The 13,320-nt window shown below is 44.7% G+C and overlaps 1 protein-coding gene across 1 annotated transcript; it reads left to right on the top strand.

Annotated features, from left to right (window-relative positions):
• The first annotated feature begins 2,038 nt into the window (after window positions 1–2,038).
• On the top strand, window positions 2,039–11,475 carry LOC128398903 (interferon-induced very large GTPase 1-like). Its single transcript, XM_053360168.1, has 5 exons — window positions 2,039–2,334; window positions 3,980–4,051; window positions 4,401–4,472; window positions 4,871–4,942; window positions 6,289–11,475. Exons 1-5 carry the CDS (start codon window positions 2,061–2,063, stop codon window positions 11,004–11,006), a joined length of 5,208 nt encoding a protein of 1,735 aa, XP_053216143.1. The 5' UTR covers window positions 2,039–2,060; the 3' UTR covers window positions 11,007–11,475.
• Window positions 11,476–13,320: the final 1,845 nt, after the last annotated feature.

Here is a 13,320-nt window from a genome sequence, read left to right as displayed (position 1 = left end):
GGATTTCTGCCATGAATTAGGCATAATTCCAGTTCTGTCCACCACAGTGAATAGTTCCGCTAGAATCGGAGCCCACCAGTCTGGCTTTGCTTTAATTAGGAGATGGGATGGTATCATGGCCTGCGGCTTTGCCTAGTTTCAATGAAAAATTAAATTTTTGACTTCAGTAATGGAGACAGGGGGCCACTTGACCAGGGTTGAGGAAGGGGCAAGATCTTAGCTGTCTGATGGAATACAATCGTCATAAAAGATCACCTTAAAAATCTCTACCCAAAGCATAGATAGAATCAATGTGGGTCAGTGCTCTTGAGTCTGTGGGGGGTCTGCAATAGCCTTCCAAAATTTCTTATGATCATTGGTAAGGATGGCTGAAAGCAGCGAGTCCCAGCAAGCCTGGTTGTGTCTTATCTGGCCAAGCTGGATAGACTCCCTAAGTTGCCTGGTTCTAACGAAATATGTATCAGGCAATCAGAAGCTGCCTGCCTCTCTAGACTTTCTGTAGATTCTCCTAATCTCTACTGTAATGCCTTTGATTTCATTATCAGTCCACTCGCCGAACCCCTCTTTCTATCTATCTATCTTGTGGGGAACAACACAAAAGAGATTTTATATATTTTTTCAGAAATTGGTTGCATTGTGTTCTTCCTATTTGAAAACCTATATAGGGCAAGGAAAAAACTGGTAGGCATAATCAGTATGGTTGCCAACTGATCATAAAAAAATGCTGTGTTCTGCATCTTTTACTTAAGTTTTTGCTGCGCAGGAAGAGGCAGAGAAGCATTTCACAGCACAGAGTGAATCACCACTTCCTGTTAGCTGCACATCCTCAGAAATTATTGAAAAGCATTAAAAATAGGGACCCCCCCCCCAAAAAAGAATCCTGGCTACTCCCAGAGTGGCTCAGAGTGGCTGGCTGTCAGTACACTGCCCGGGATGCTCCTCTGCTGCTGGGGGGGGGCAGCGACGTGACGTGCAGGCACGCTGGTGGAGAAAACCAGCATGGGCCGTTGCAGCAGCCCTGTGTGGCCCCTACTTGGTGTGAGCAGCTTAGAGTGAAAAAAGGCAGAGAGGGTGAGCATGAGTTGCAGGAGGAGGAAAAAGGGAGGGAGGGAGGCAGGTAGAAGGCAGAAGGGAAAGCAGTGAGTGGGAGCAGGAAGGCAGGCAGGCAGATAGATAGATGGAGGAGGAGAGGCAGAACAGAGCACACCTGACCCCAGTGGCCAAAGAGGAAGTCACTGGCAGAGAGTGAAAGGGAACAAAAAGAAAACATTTCTGGTCCATGGTCTATTCCAGCTTCGGAGGCGCCAATACAGCCCCTTGCCAAGGGCTCAAAAAAGTCTGGCAGAAGAGGGGAGGGGGTTTTGTGGCGCAAGTGCTAAAAATCAAATTGCGCAAATTAAATTTGCTGCTAAGCGACTGAATCCCACCCTAAAATAGCACGTCTGGAACCACCCACAGTTTCCAGCTGAAGTAGGAAAACAAAAATCTGATTTGGTATAAGACAACTTTAGAAAGCTGAACAGGTTCTTTTTAGGGGGGATGAAAAAATTATTTATTGAAATTCATTAATGTCAATACAGACATTCATCTCATCATAAACAATATTCCAAAAATTTGGACTTTTCTGCATGTCCACCACATATGATAAAAATCTCCTATTTTTTCTCCACACTTCCAACACTTATTTGAACTATTTTTATACATTTTGGAGATTTTTGATGGTGTAAGGTACCACCGAAACTGCATTTTCATCATATTTTCTTTGATGGTGTAACATGCAGTAAAGTTCATGTTACCGTAATTTTCCAGAGTGATTCCCATTCTCTTATTATAATGGGACGTCTAATCATGACCACCTTCACCTCCTCGGTACATCCTTGTGATAATCTTGGTGTCATTATTTAACAGCACTATTTCAAATTTAGAGGGCTCATTGCCAAATCCTTTTTTTTTTGTCCTGTTTGTTTTTTCTGAAAGCTGAACAGGTTCTAATTCTTTCCCCCCCTCCTCTTATTCTTTAAATAAAGTGTTTCTTCCACAGACTGCTGCTTTGAGGGATTATGTCCAGCTATGAAATTATACACAAAGGGAGAAAGCAATTAATTGATATACTTCAGAAGGACATAGACTGTGTTTTAGATGAGTTACGCATAGAAACTGTCATCACAAAAGAAGAATATGAGGGCCTGGAGAAAACTGAAGACTCAAAGGGAAAAAGTAGAGAGTTGCTTATTCTGATACAAGAAAAAGGGGAAGCTGCCTGTGGCCAGTTCCTGGAATGGTTAGAAGTCGCATGTCCTGCTTCAAAACATGCCCTGCAACTTCAAAAACACGGTGAGTCTCACCATTCTTCCCAAACCTTAAAAACGTTTAGATATATCTTAGATATATCTTCCTTCTTCCTTGTTATCACAACAGCCATATGAGTTAAGAAACCACTTATCACTTTACAGATGAGACTCAAAATCCGCTCCAGAGTTCTGGCCACTCAGTGCTGATGTCAGAATCCAGTCCAGGTGAGTTTGGAACTTGGAAGCAGAGGCTGTTTGTTTTTGCCTTTTAAAACCTTTTTCTTTGAGGCAGGGCCAGGAAAATATTTTTCTGCCCGAGGGCTGCATTCCTTTCTGGCCAACCTTCCCTGCTGGTGGTGGGTGATGGAGCAACAAAAGTGGGTGAAGCAACAAATGCATTTTTTGCAAAAAGGCTAGTTTCTACGGCATTCAGAGAACTGAAAAGGAAAGTTCTTTATGAACTGCCTATGGACTGCCAAAGGGGAGGAGCTTGTAGAGTGTGGTGCGCATCACCTCCCACTTGCTATTCACCTGATAGGATGTCAGGTGACCCATTTTTGCCCAGAGCTGTGCATCATCCAATCCTGCTTCAGGCTTCCCACAGGCATTTGGCTTGGCCTGTCTGAGAACAGGATGGTTCTGTGAACCGCCCCTTGTTCTGTGAACCGCCCTGAGACCTCCGGGTATAGATCCAGCAGGCTCTTCGTAATGTTCTTAGAAGCTATGCAGAAATGGGAAATAATTTGGTGGTGGTAAATAAGGAAGGTGTATGTAAAATGGGGCCCCTTTAGTTATGGCAGAACACACTGATGCCAGTCGCACCTTGGTGGAGAAGACTGCCACCCTCAGCCATTTGGTAGTCAGCCTGGCAGATAGTGCTGGGGAGCAGTTGGTGGCGGGGGTACATGTTGGAACCAATGACATGGGGAATGTAGTTGTGAGGTCCTGGAAGCTGCAACAGCAGACATGAGCAATAGTGAGCAGCTGGTGCCCATAGTCCTTGAACCTGGAAGCTGATGTTTTTGAAGGAGGGGCTGCAATTTCTGTGAGCAGGCGTAACCCTCCTTCCCCAGGCTGACCCTGCTATGAGGCAGGGAGAGGCAGGTACCTCAGGTGTCATGGGCTGGAGGTACAGAGTGACAACAAGGGGCTGAAGGGAGAGAACTGTCTGGGGCCCCCAGCCTGCCCTACACCCTCCTAGGTGGCCTGTTGGCCCCATGTACAGTAAAGGACACTGTCCTGCCACTAGTGGGAATGTCAGATTCAACAGCCAGTCCAGTCAGGACACAGGGTGTGTGGCACTATCTTGCCCTTTTCCTCAGGCAGCAAAGTAACTTGGACCAGCACTGCTTTTTCCCCCTCGGGGGATCATTGCAAAGCACTGTGTGCACACTGGCTCTCTGTTCTGCTCACCTCGATTCTGCAAAGCAAACCTGCTCACAAGTGTTTGGCCCACAGAGGCGACATTTGAAGTGGAGAGACTGGCCTTTGCCGACAGAGAGCTTACCTGCCTGTGGTGCCGAGTGGCGCCACTTGCAATGCTGGTGGTGACCCTATACTTCCCCTGGCAGAGGGCACTGATTGGCCATGCCATGGCGTCACATTGGCAGGTGGCTTGCCTGGGTTTCACTGGAATATATGCCGAAGTTACACCTTCACCAGGAGCATATTTCTGTGTTCCTTCCTAGAGCATTCACTCCCCAAGGAGAAAGATGACAGCCCAAGAACACGGCTGGATGCAAATGAAGACGTTTTCAAAGGTACTTACTTTCATAAAGCAAGAGTGCACCTAAAAAGTCAATACCGAAAGGACCAAAAAGCACAAAGATCTGGGAAGGAAGGAAATTACTGAGCTGTATCACATTAAAGAAGAGTCTGTATAATCCCCGCAGCAAGGCCTTGGCATCTATTTCCAGGAGTGAGGAACCTGTGGTCCTCCATCTCCCATCATGCTCCAGCCAGCATGGCCAGTAGTCAAGAATGATGGAAGTTGTTGAACCTTGGGAGGGCGTGTCCACAGGTTATCCATCCCCTGATCTAGTATACTGTACAATAGCAAATGTTCAGAATGTTTACAGAATTTTGCTATTTCAACTTGTTTGTTTCTAGGTTGCTCAGTCGGTGAAGAGGAAGGTGAAATTCAGAAACACCCAGAGGAAGAGAAGATAGATCTTGAAATAGGTAATCCCACCTAATCAACGGTGTAATGAAAGTGAGGGGTTGCAGTTCATGGATATTTTTTTCCAGAGCAGGAGAAATGACATGATCTGCTGGAGAAGTACATGGGTAGCTAAGGAGTTCCTGAAGGACAGAATTTACTAGTACACCTTTGGTTCTCCTCGCTGCTGCTGTGTGGTCTCAGGTGCTGTTATGAACATTGGTCAAGCCTGCAGCAAGGTCTATCCTATTTTGGTCCCTTAATAGGAATATGGCTTTTAAGTGGTTATTTTAATCCCAGCATGTAGCTTTTGTTGTTAAACCACTTGGAGATGTTTCAAAGGAAATATATACGTAAATATGTTGCTGCATTGGGGAGGGCAAGTTTAGAAGGTTGTGCTAATGTGAGCTTCTGTCTCTAGGTTGTCCAAGTCAAGAGAAAGAAGATGATGTTCAGGAAGAATTGGAGGAAGAGAATCAACACCCCACCACAGGTAATCCCTCCTAATCATCATCACAGTGGAAAGGGAATGCAGGGTGTGTTGGAGAGTGAGTTTTGGAAGAGAGATCTTACACTCTCATAGCAGAATTAAGTAGAATGCTGATTGTTCCAACCACATTAAAACTGCATTATATTTACTTCTACCATCAACCACCTTAAAATAAATATACTCCTGCAAAAAATAGGCTAAAATAAATCACATGCACTTAGTCATCCGGCGGGCACCCAGGGAGGCAGCGGCGGTGGCAGCTGAGGCAGGCAGGCAGGGACGGCCACTGACTATGTACCGCCAGCCTCTTGGGCGGGGAGAGGCCCGGGTTGCCCAGGCGGCACACTCGCAGGTGGGCGAGGAGGCCGTGAGGGGGAGACGGGGTGCACGGGGTCCAGGGTGCACGGGTCGCCTCTCTTCTACACAGTCCCCTCCTGGCCCTGGGAGGGCTGGGTCCAGGACCCTGGTGGGCCGCATCCTGCCCACAAGCCTTAGTTTGGGGATGCCTGTCCTGTCAGGAGAGAGATAGGGAAAATGTGTTCTTGTAAATTCTTCTCAATTTTCAATACCATCTACCGTAGTATCTTTCCAGAGTGGCTATCCAAGCTAGGAGCAGGTGGCACTGCTTTGCGGTGATGTTAGGGGGTGCTCTTTAGCTCCATGGAACCATCAATGTGGAGTTCCTCAGGGTTCAATTTTATCTCCTTTGCTGTTTAACATCTACATGAAACCACAGAGTAGGACCATCCTGAAACAGTTCAGGACCACAATACCTCTCCCCATACAAAGCAACCAAGATCCTGCAATCATCATCTTCTTGTGCCTCCTCCATGAGAGATCTAGAGGGAGGCAACACGAGAACAGGCCTTTCCTGCAATGGCCCCCTGCTTGTGGAATGCTCTCCCTAGGGAGGCTTGCCTGGTGCCTTTGTTACATACAGTGGTACCTCGGGTTAAGTACTTAATTCGTTCCAGAGGTCTGTTCTTAACCGGAAACTGTTCTTAACCTGAAGCACCTCTCTAGCTAATGGGGCCTCCTGCTGCTGCCGCGCCGTCAGAGCACAATTTCTGTTCTCATCCTGAAGCAAAGTTCTTAACCCGAGGTACTATTTCTGGGTATGCAGAGTCTGTAACCTTAAGCGTATGTAACCTGAAGCGTATGTAACCCAAGGTACCACTGTATCTTTAGGCTCCGGGCAAAAACATTTTTCTTCTCTCAGGCCTTTCGCTAATTAAACAATCCATAGCCTTTTAAATGGGGGTGAGGGGGCAACTTTTTGTTTGTTTGTTATTATGGTATGCTATTATCAATTTTAATATACTACTAAATACTTTTCTCATTTTCTACAGAGAGAAGAAAAGCAGTTATGGATATTCTGTGCAAATTAAATCTAGAAAAGCATAAAAGCAAAGCGCTCTCCCTCCAAGAAGTCCTGAAAATCAGTTCGGGGAGCTTGAAGGAATTCACCCCTCAAACCTGGGAAGATTTGCCTTGGCATTTTCTGAGGAAGATATTGGCTCTGAATGTGACAGCCAGGAGCACCAGCTTCGAAGAAGTTGTTTCTGATGATCAAGTACTTAGAAGAAATGAGGGGAATGAGAGGATTGATAAGGACATTTTCTTTACTCTTGAAATGGATGAGAGTCATTCTGTCAACCCCCTTGATGTCCTTTGTGCTGTTCTGCTTTGCTCTGACAGTTTCCTCCAACAGGAGATCTTCTTCAAAATGTCCATGTGTCAGTTTGCTCTGCCTTTGCTCCTCCCTCCCTTGGAGACTCCCAAATGCACCCTCATGCTCTGGGCCATGAGGGACATCGTGAAAATATGGAGGCCCCATTCTTTGGCTGAAAGCAGAGGCTTCAGGGAGGAGAGCCTGGTGTTGGCATCCATGCCGACCATTTCCTTTGTGAGGATGGGGAACTTGAGCTTCTCCAAGTCCAAACTGCTCGGTGAGTTCCTCAGCCCTGCCCAACAGCACCATGATTTCTTCTTCCACCGAGATATGGAGTGCGGAGACATCCCACGAGAAATTGCTGGTGGGCTTGTGGAGATTGCCTGGTATTTCCCAGGTGGGCAGAAAAGCTCAGATCTCTTTCCAGAGCCAATTGCAGTTGCAAATCTTCGTGGAGACATTGAATCACACTGGGTGCAGTTTAGCTTTTTAACACAGGTCTCCTCTGCTGTGTTCATATTTGCTGAAGCCATTGATGAAAGACAACATGACCTCTTGTCCTTGCTGAAGGGAACATCAACTCAGTTCTATTTCATCCTGGAACGCAACAGCAACAAATGCCACGAAGCTTTGGGTGTTTTAGATAAATTGGCTCCAATACTTAACCTCTGTAATTCAAACATACTAGTGCAATCTGCCAAGAGAAATAAGGCAGAGTTTGTGAGAAAGTTACGGTCAACTGTGAGAGGAATACTTAATTCTCAACCGACGTGTATGAGTATACAAGGGATGTGTGCTGTGACATGTGAACTTTCGATTCAGGCAGATGTGGATGGCCAAGAATGTCAGAATGCCCTCCAATGTGCTGAAGAAATCACCGCAGACATAAAAGATGTAGCAAGGTACAAGCAAGAAATGCTGAGACTCCAGGGCGATCTCTGGAAAAACCTGGCCAAAGTGGAGAAAGAACTGTGCAGAATGAAAAGACAGGGGGACAAACCTTCAGAAAAATACAGGTCTGAACTGAAGGGCAAATGGCTGGAACTGCGTAAACAGCAGAGTCAATGTGAACTCACCACTGGCTTGATAAAATTTGTTGATGCCATCAGTCATTTGACGTCTGCAGAGAAGCACTACTTCCTGAAATGGATGAAGTTCAACCTGGATCATATTGCTAGAGAGAACCTTTCCAAGTTAAGGGCTGAGTACAAAGAGAAATACAAAATTTCAGGAGATGATGTCCAGAAGACTGCTGAAATTGACCGACAGATATCTTCCTCTTCCTTGGGAGTTGAGCACTTCATGCGTGAGCTGGGGCAGTTCTATGAGGCAGAATACTCCATGGTTATTGAGGGCAAAATAGCAAAACACAGAAGGCAGTTTGTTTATTTCCCAAGCATTGCAGCTGACCTAATGCTAGAAGGGTTTCCTCTTGAACTGATGGATGGAGATGCATCCAACATCCCCCTGCAGTGGATAAGTGATGTTTTGACCGAGCTTCATAAGAAACTAAGAGGACGGTCCAAAATTAAGGTGATAACCGTTCTGGGGGTGCAGAGCACTGGGAAATCGACCCTTCTGAACACCATGTTTGGCCTGCAGTTTGCTGTCAGCAGTGGGCGGTGCACACGAGGTGCCTTCATGACACTTCTTTACGTCTCAGAGAATTTGGCTCAGGATCTTGGCTGTGACTTCGTCCTGGTGATAGACACAGAGGGCTTGAAAGCCCCTGAACTGGCCAAACTGGAAGACAGCTATCAGCATGACAACGAGTTGGCCACTCTAGTCGTTGGGCTGAGCGACATCACCATCGTAAACATGGCCATGGAAAATGCCACCGAAATGAAGGACATCCTGCAAATTGTGACCCATGCCTTCCTCAGAATGGAAGAGATTGGGCAAAGCCCCAGCTGCCAATTTGTTCATCAAAACGTCAGTGATGTTTCTGCACATGAGCAAAACATGAGGGACAGGAAGCACCTTTTGGAACAGCTGAATGAAATGACCCAGGCTGCAGCAAAAATGGAAAATATTGGGAGGGATATCAAGTTCTCAGACATCATGGAGTATAACCCAGAAACAAATAATTGGTACATCCCTGGTCTTTGGCATGGAGTTCCACCAATGGCCCCAGTCAACAGGGGGTATAGCGAAAAGGTCTTTGATTTAAAGAAGTGCCTTTTCGAATTCATAAGAGACCATGCACGTGACAGGTCTTCCAAGAATATTCTTGACTTCATTGAATGGGTGAAGAGCCTGTGGAATGCTGTAAAACATGAGAACTTCATCTTTAGCTTCCAAAATAGTCTCATAGCTGAAGCATACAACAACCTCTCCATTAAATATTCTGAATGGGACAGGGATTTCCGCAGAGAGATGCACCTCTGGGTATCTGAGCAGGAAACTCTGATTCAGAATGTGGCACCTGATAAAATTGCTTTCAGTCATTTGAAATGTGAACTTCAAAAGAAACTGTCACATGGAGAAGAGCAGATTTTGGAGAGTTTGAATAAATACTTTGGGAGCGAAGCAGCAAATCTGCATCTGATAGAAAAGTACAAGGAAGATTTTGTCAGGAGTGCCAACAGCCTCAAGCGTGAACTTGAAAATTATTCTTCTAACAAACTGCGAGATGCTATTCAGATTAGAACTGGTCTACACAAAATTGCTGCTCTTCAAGCAGAATACAAGAAAACAATTGAAGGAAAGGTTGACAGGCTGCTTGAAAAATGCAGAGGCAAAAAGCAGAAATTAAAAGAAAAAGAATTAAAAAGAGAGTTTGAAGAAATGTGGGGAAAAACACTGTTGGAAATACCACCCATTTCCTTAGAGAAACGTGACATATATGCAGAAGTTGAGTCATATCTGAGAAAGAATTCCTGCTCTCATTTGAAACTATACACACAAAAATTAGAAGGAAAAAGAGGATTGTTAAATTACAGAATACACACTTTTGAAATTAAAGATGACCATGTACAATCACCATTTTGGAAAAGTCTATTTCATTCTAATTCTCAGACTGAGTATATGCATATAATAAAAGGTTTTGCTAACTCCTTGTTGTCGAAATGCACTTCATATATTGATGAAAAGCTCAATTCTAAAGGAGATTACGATGAAACCTACTGCATTGACCTTTTGTGTATGATCAATGAGACGCTTCAAGAGCGTGATGTTCAAAAATGTCATACAACCCCTGGCTTTGAAGTAGACCTTAAGCTCCACATCTTGGGAGAAGCAGCTCATGCATTTCAAAGGAGACACGAAGCATTTGTTAAGGAAAATAATCCTCACATGCGCCTGGGAAAACTGAAACCCCACTATTTTGCAATTTTCAGAGATCTTTATCAGGAAAAAGATGCCCATCATATCCAAGCCAAAGATTTCTGTGAAATGTGTCTCTATCCTGCTATAGTGAATTATGTCAACAATAGACTTGGAGTGGAAATAGTGGACAACTTTCACAACAGTGAGCAGTCTATTGACTTTGGCTCTCGGAGTTTTTTCCAGTTTACTATCCTGAAGGATCTGTTAAATGAATGGGATTTTGACCAATATGTTGAATACATCACAACCTATGAAAAGTTTGTCAAGCGTTGGATATTGAAAAAAATGGTGGATTACTATACAAAAAATGAGGATCTGAAGAATCTGGAGGAAAACATTTTCTCTGCAATACTAGGCAAAATTAGAAAAACATTGCGGAAGCTGAAGCATCAAGGTGCTGCGACAATCTCAGAATTTGTGGAGGATTTTTCCCAAGAAATGCAGAAGGAGTTAGTCATTCCTAAGGATAATTTGGTGGGGACACACATGAAACAGGCATTTGATCCTGGCCACTTTTTTGCTTTTGTTGAAAGCTTCCTTCCTAATTTGCAAGAACAAATATTAAGCAGCTTTAGAGACTTGGATATCAAATCCAAATTCTCCAAACTGCCTGTGAAGCCCCAAGACGAAATCTTCAAGCAAATGTTTGGCTGTGGGAAGCAGTGTCCCTTCTGCTACACCCCCTGTGAAGCTGGAGGGAGCGCTCATCGGGAGCATTTTGCAACAATCCATCGACCTCAAGGATTTGGAAGATTCAGATATATAGATTCAGAAAAGCTGATATGTTCTCTGTGCTCCACCGATGTGTCCACCGATCAAGTGTTCCGAAATCAGGACACAAATTATCAATGGCATCCATACAAAGAGTATCGTAAGTATTATCCAGACTGGCGTATCCAACCTGATCCCAGTATCAAAGCTTCTGATTACTGGAAGTACATTTTCAAAATGTTCAATGATGACTTTGCCAGACAGTACAATGCTAAACCAGCTGATCTGCCAGAGGACTGGGGAAATATAACCAAAGAACACGCACTGCAGGCCTTAAAAGATAGATACAAGTTGTAACCAACACTGCCATCAGAATGCTTGCCTTAAAGACCTGGAAACAAAAGTGATTTCAAACAAGTTTTTACATTCACAGATTGCATCCAATTTTATTAAATGTATGCCATTTTTGTATGAAAATCTCAGACATTATGCACAGCTGCCAAACATAATGTGTGCATAATATGACAAGGTTGCATGTTGAAATTAGCAAAACAATGATGTGTTTTCATTTTTCAGATTATGGTAAAAGTGTAAACGCCTTGCACTAAAGTAGTCCTAGTCAGCAGCCATACGCATTCTTAGTTGTCTATATTATATGATATATACCTTTTGGGGCAGTGAAAGACTTTTTTACTCTATAGCATTCAGGTATGTGATTGTATCCATGATTATTTGCTGCCCCCATATTTTGTAATTCACAGCCTAAAGCAGCACATACATTCTTTGTCTTTCTTTTCCAAGTGTAATAAACCAATCTTTCACTCTTTCCTGATGTGACAAATTCTTTATTGGGTATAAGGGTTGAAGGTATTAATGCATTTTACTGAGTGAACACCCTGACTCTGTGCCAAAAGTTACATTCCTATTTTAGGTCCATGCTGGACAAACGTGGGTTCAGACATGCACATTGTAACACACATCTGTGGGCAACTTTTAGGGCCACCTTTTTGCTGAAACGGTGCACAGCATTTGTTTAGACCTGGGGTTTTCAAACTGTGGCTGGTGAGCTTCATCCTGGAAGACCACTCGCAATCTGAATTCTATGGAATTCAAATGGGTAATACAATGAAGTACAATATAATAAAAGAAGCAATAAAACTAAAATATTAGCTATTTATTTACTGATGTTTCCTCCGAGAAGTTCAAGGTGACATACATGGGTGTCCCCTTCCCATTTTATCCTCACAACAACCCTGTGAGGTAGATTAGGCGGACGGACAGTGACTGGCCCAGGGGCACCCAGTGAGCCTTGTGACTGAGTAGGGAGTTGAGTCCTGGTCTCCTATGCGCCATTCCAATGCTCTAACCTTTACACCACAATGGTTCTCGGCACATACGGCATCTAGGGAAAAGGTAAAGGACCCCTGGACGGTTAAGTCCAGTCAAAGGCGACCATGAGGTGTGGTGCTCATCTCGCTTTCAGGCCGAGGGAACCGGCGTTTGTCCGCAAACAGCTTCCCGGGTCATGTGGCCAGCATCACGAAACCACTTCTGGCGCAACGGGACTCCGTGACGAAAGCCAGAGCGCACAGAAACGCCGTTTACAGCATCTAGCACATCACAACTGCAGCAACAGGCATCAAGTGATTCACCAAGAACATCAGAAATTGTTAAATGGTCTGTGACGGGGGAAAAGTTTGAGAACCAAGGATTTAAAGCATACAATTTCTGACCTGCTCTCAGGAACAGGTGATTTCCCCACACAATTCTGAGCACTGCCCCACCCTCAAAGCAGCTGGAGAGCATGATTTTGCACAACGTGCAATCTCCTCAATCTGCGGAGAACTGATAAATTTGCAAAAGATCACAAAGGGTTTGTCTCAAGCTCTTAACCCATCTAGTTCTCTGACTTAACGATAAAATCTGTGCTTGTAGCCACAGCATGGCATCCCTCATGGTACAAGGTTGCCTTTCTGTCTGAACGCCCTCCACTGGTTCAGGTAACATTGCAAGCACTGTTGCTTAACCCCCGACACAAACACCGGGAGATTCAGTCTCCCAAGTACATACTGTAGGTTCCAGACCAGCCTTTGTCAACTTGGTGCCTTCCAGATGTGTTGGACCACAACTCCCATCAGCCACAACCAAAATCAAACTAAGTAAGTAAAGCCCTCAGGATTCTTCGGAGGAAGTTGTGTGTTTTAAGTGGCAATGTAAGAAATGTTTCCTGTTTTACCATTAAAAAAATTCCCCTGCCAGTGGATATAGAAACAAACTGGCAATGACAGTCCTGCAGCTCAGCCCAGCATCCAGCAACTGGGTGGGCAATGAAAAGAAAGCAGACCCTGCAAGTGTCCCTGTTTTCCAGGGACAGCCCTAAATTAACAAAAGCCCTCCCAGTTTCTGATTTGATCTGGGAATGTCCCGCTTTTCCTTAAAGGTAAAGGGACCCCTGACCATTAGGTCCAGTCGTGGCTGACTCTGGGGTTGTGGTGCTCATCTCGCTTTATTGGCCAAGGGAGCTGGCGTACAGCTTCCGGATCATGTGGCCAGCATGACTAAGCCGCTTCTCACTAAGCCAGAGCAGCGCACGGAAACACCTGTTTACCTTCCTGCCAGAGTGGTACCTATTTATCTACTTGCACTTTGACGTGCTTTCGAACTGCTAGGT

Source organism: Podarcis raffonei, chromosome 13 (assembly GCF_027172205.1).
Source record: "Podarcis raffonei isolate rPodRaf1 chromosome 13, rPodRaf1.pri, whole genome shotgun sequence".
Taxonomy (NCBI): domain Eukaryota; kingdom Metazoa; phylum Chordata; class Lepidosauria; order Squamata; family Lacertidae; genus Podarcis; species Podarcis raffonei.
Note: the sequence above shows the minus strand (reverse complement) of the source record. Positions and strands in the feature narration are given on the sequence as shown.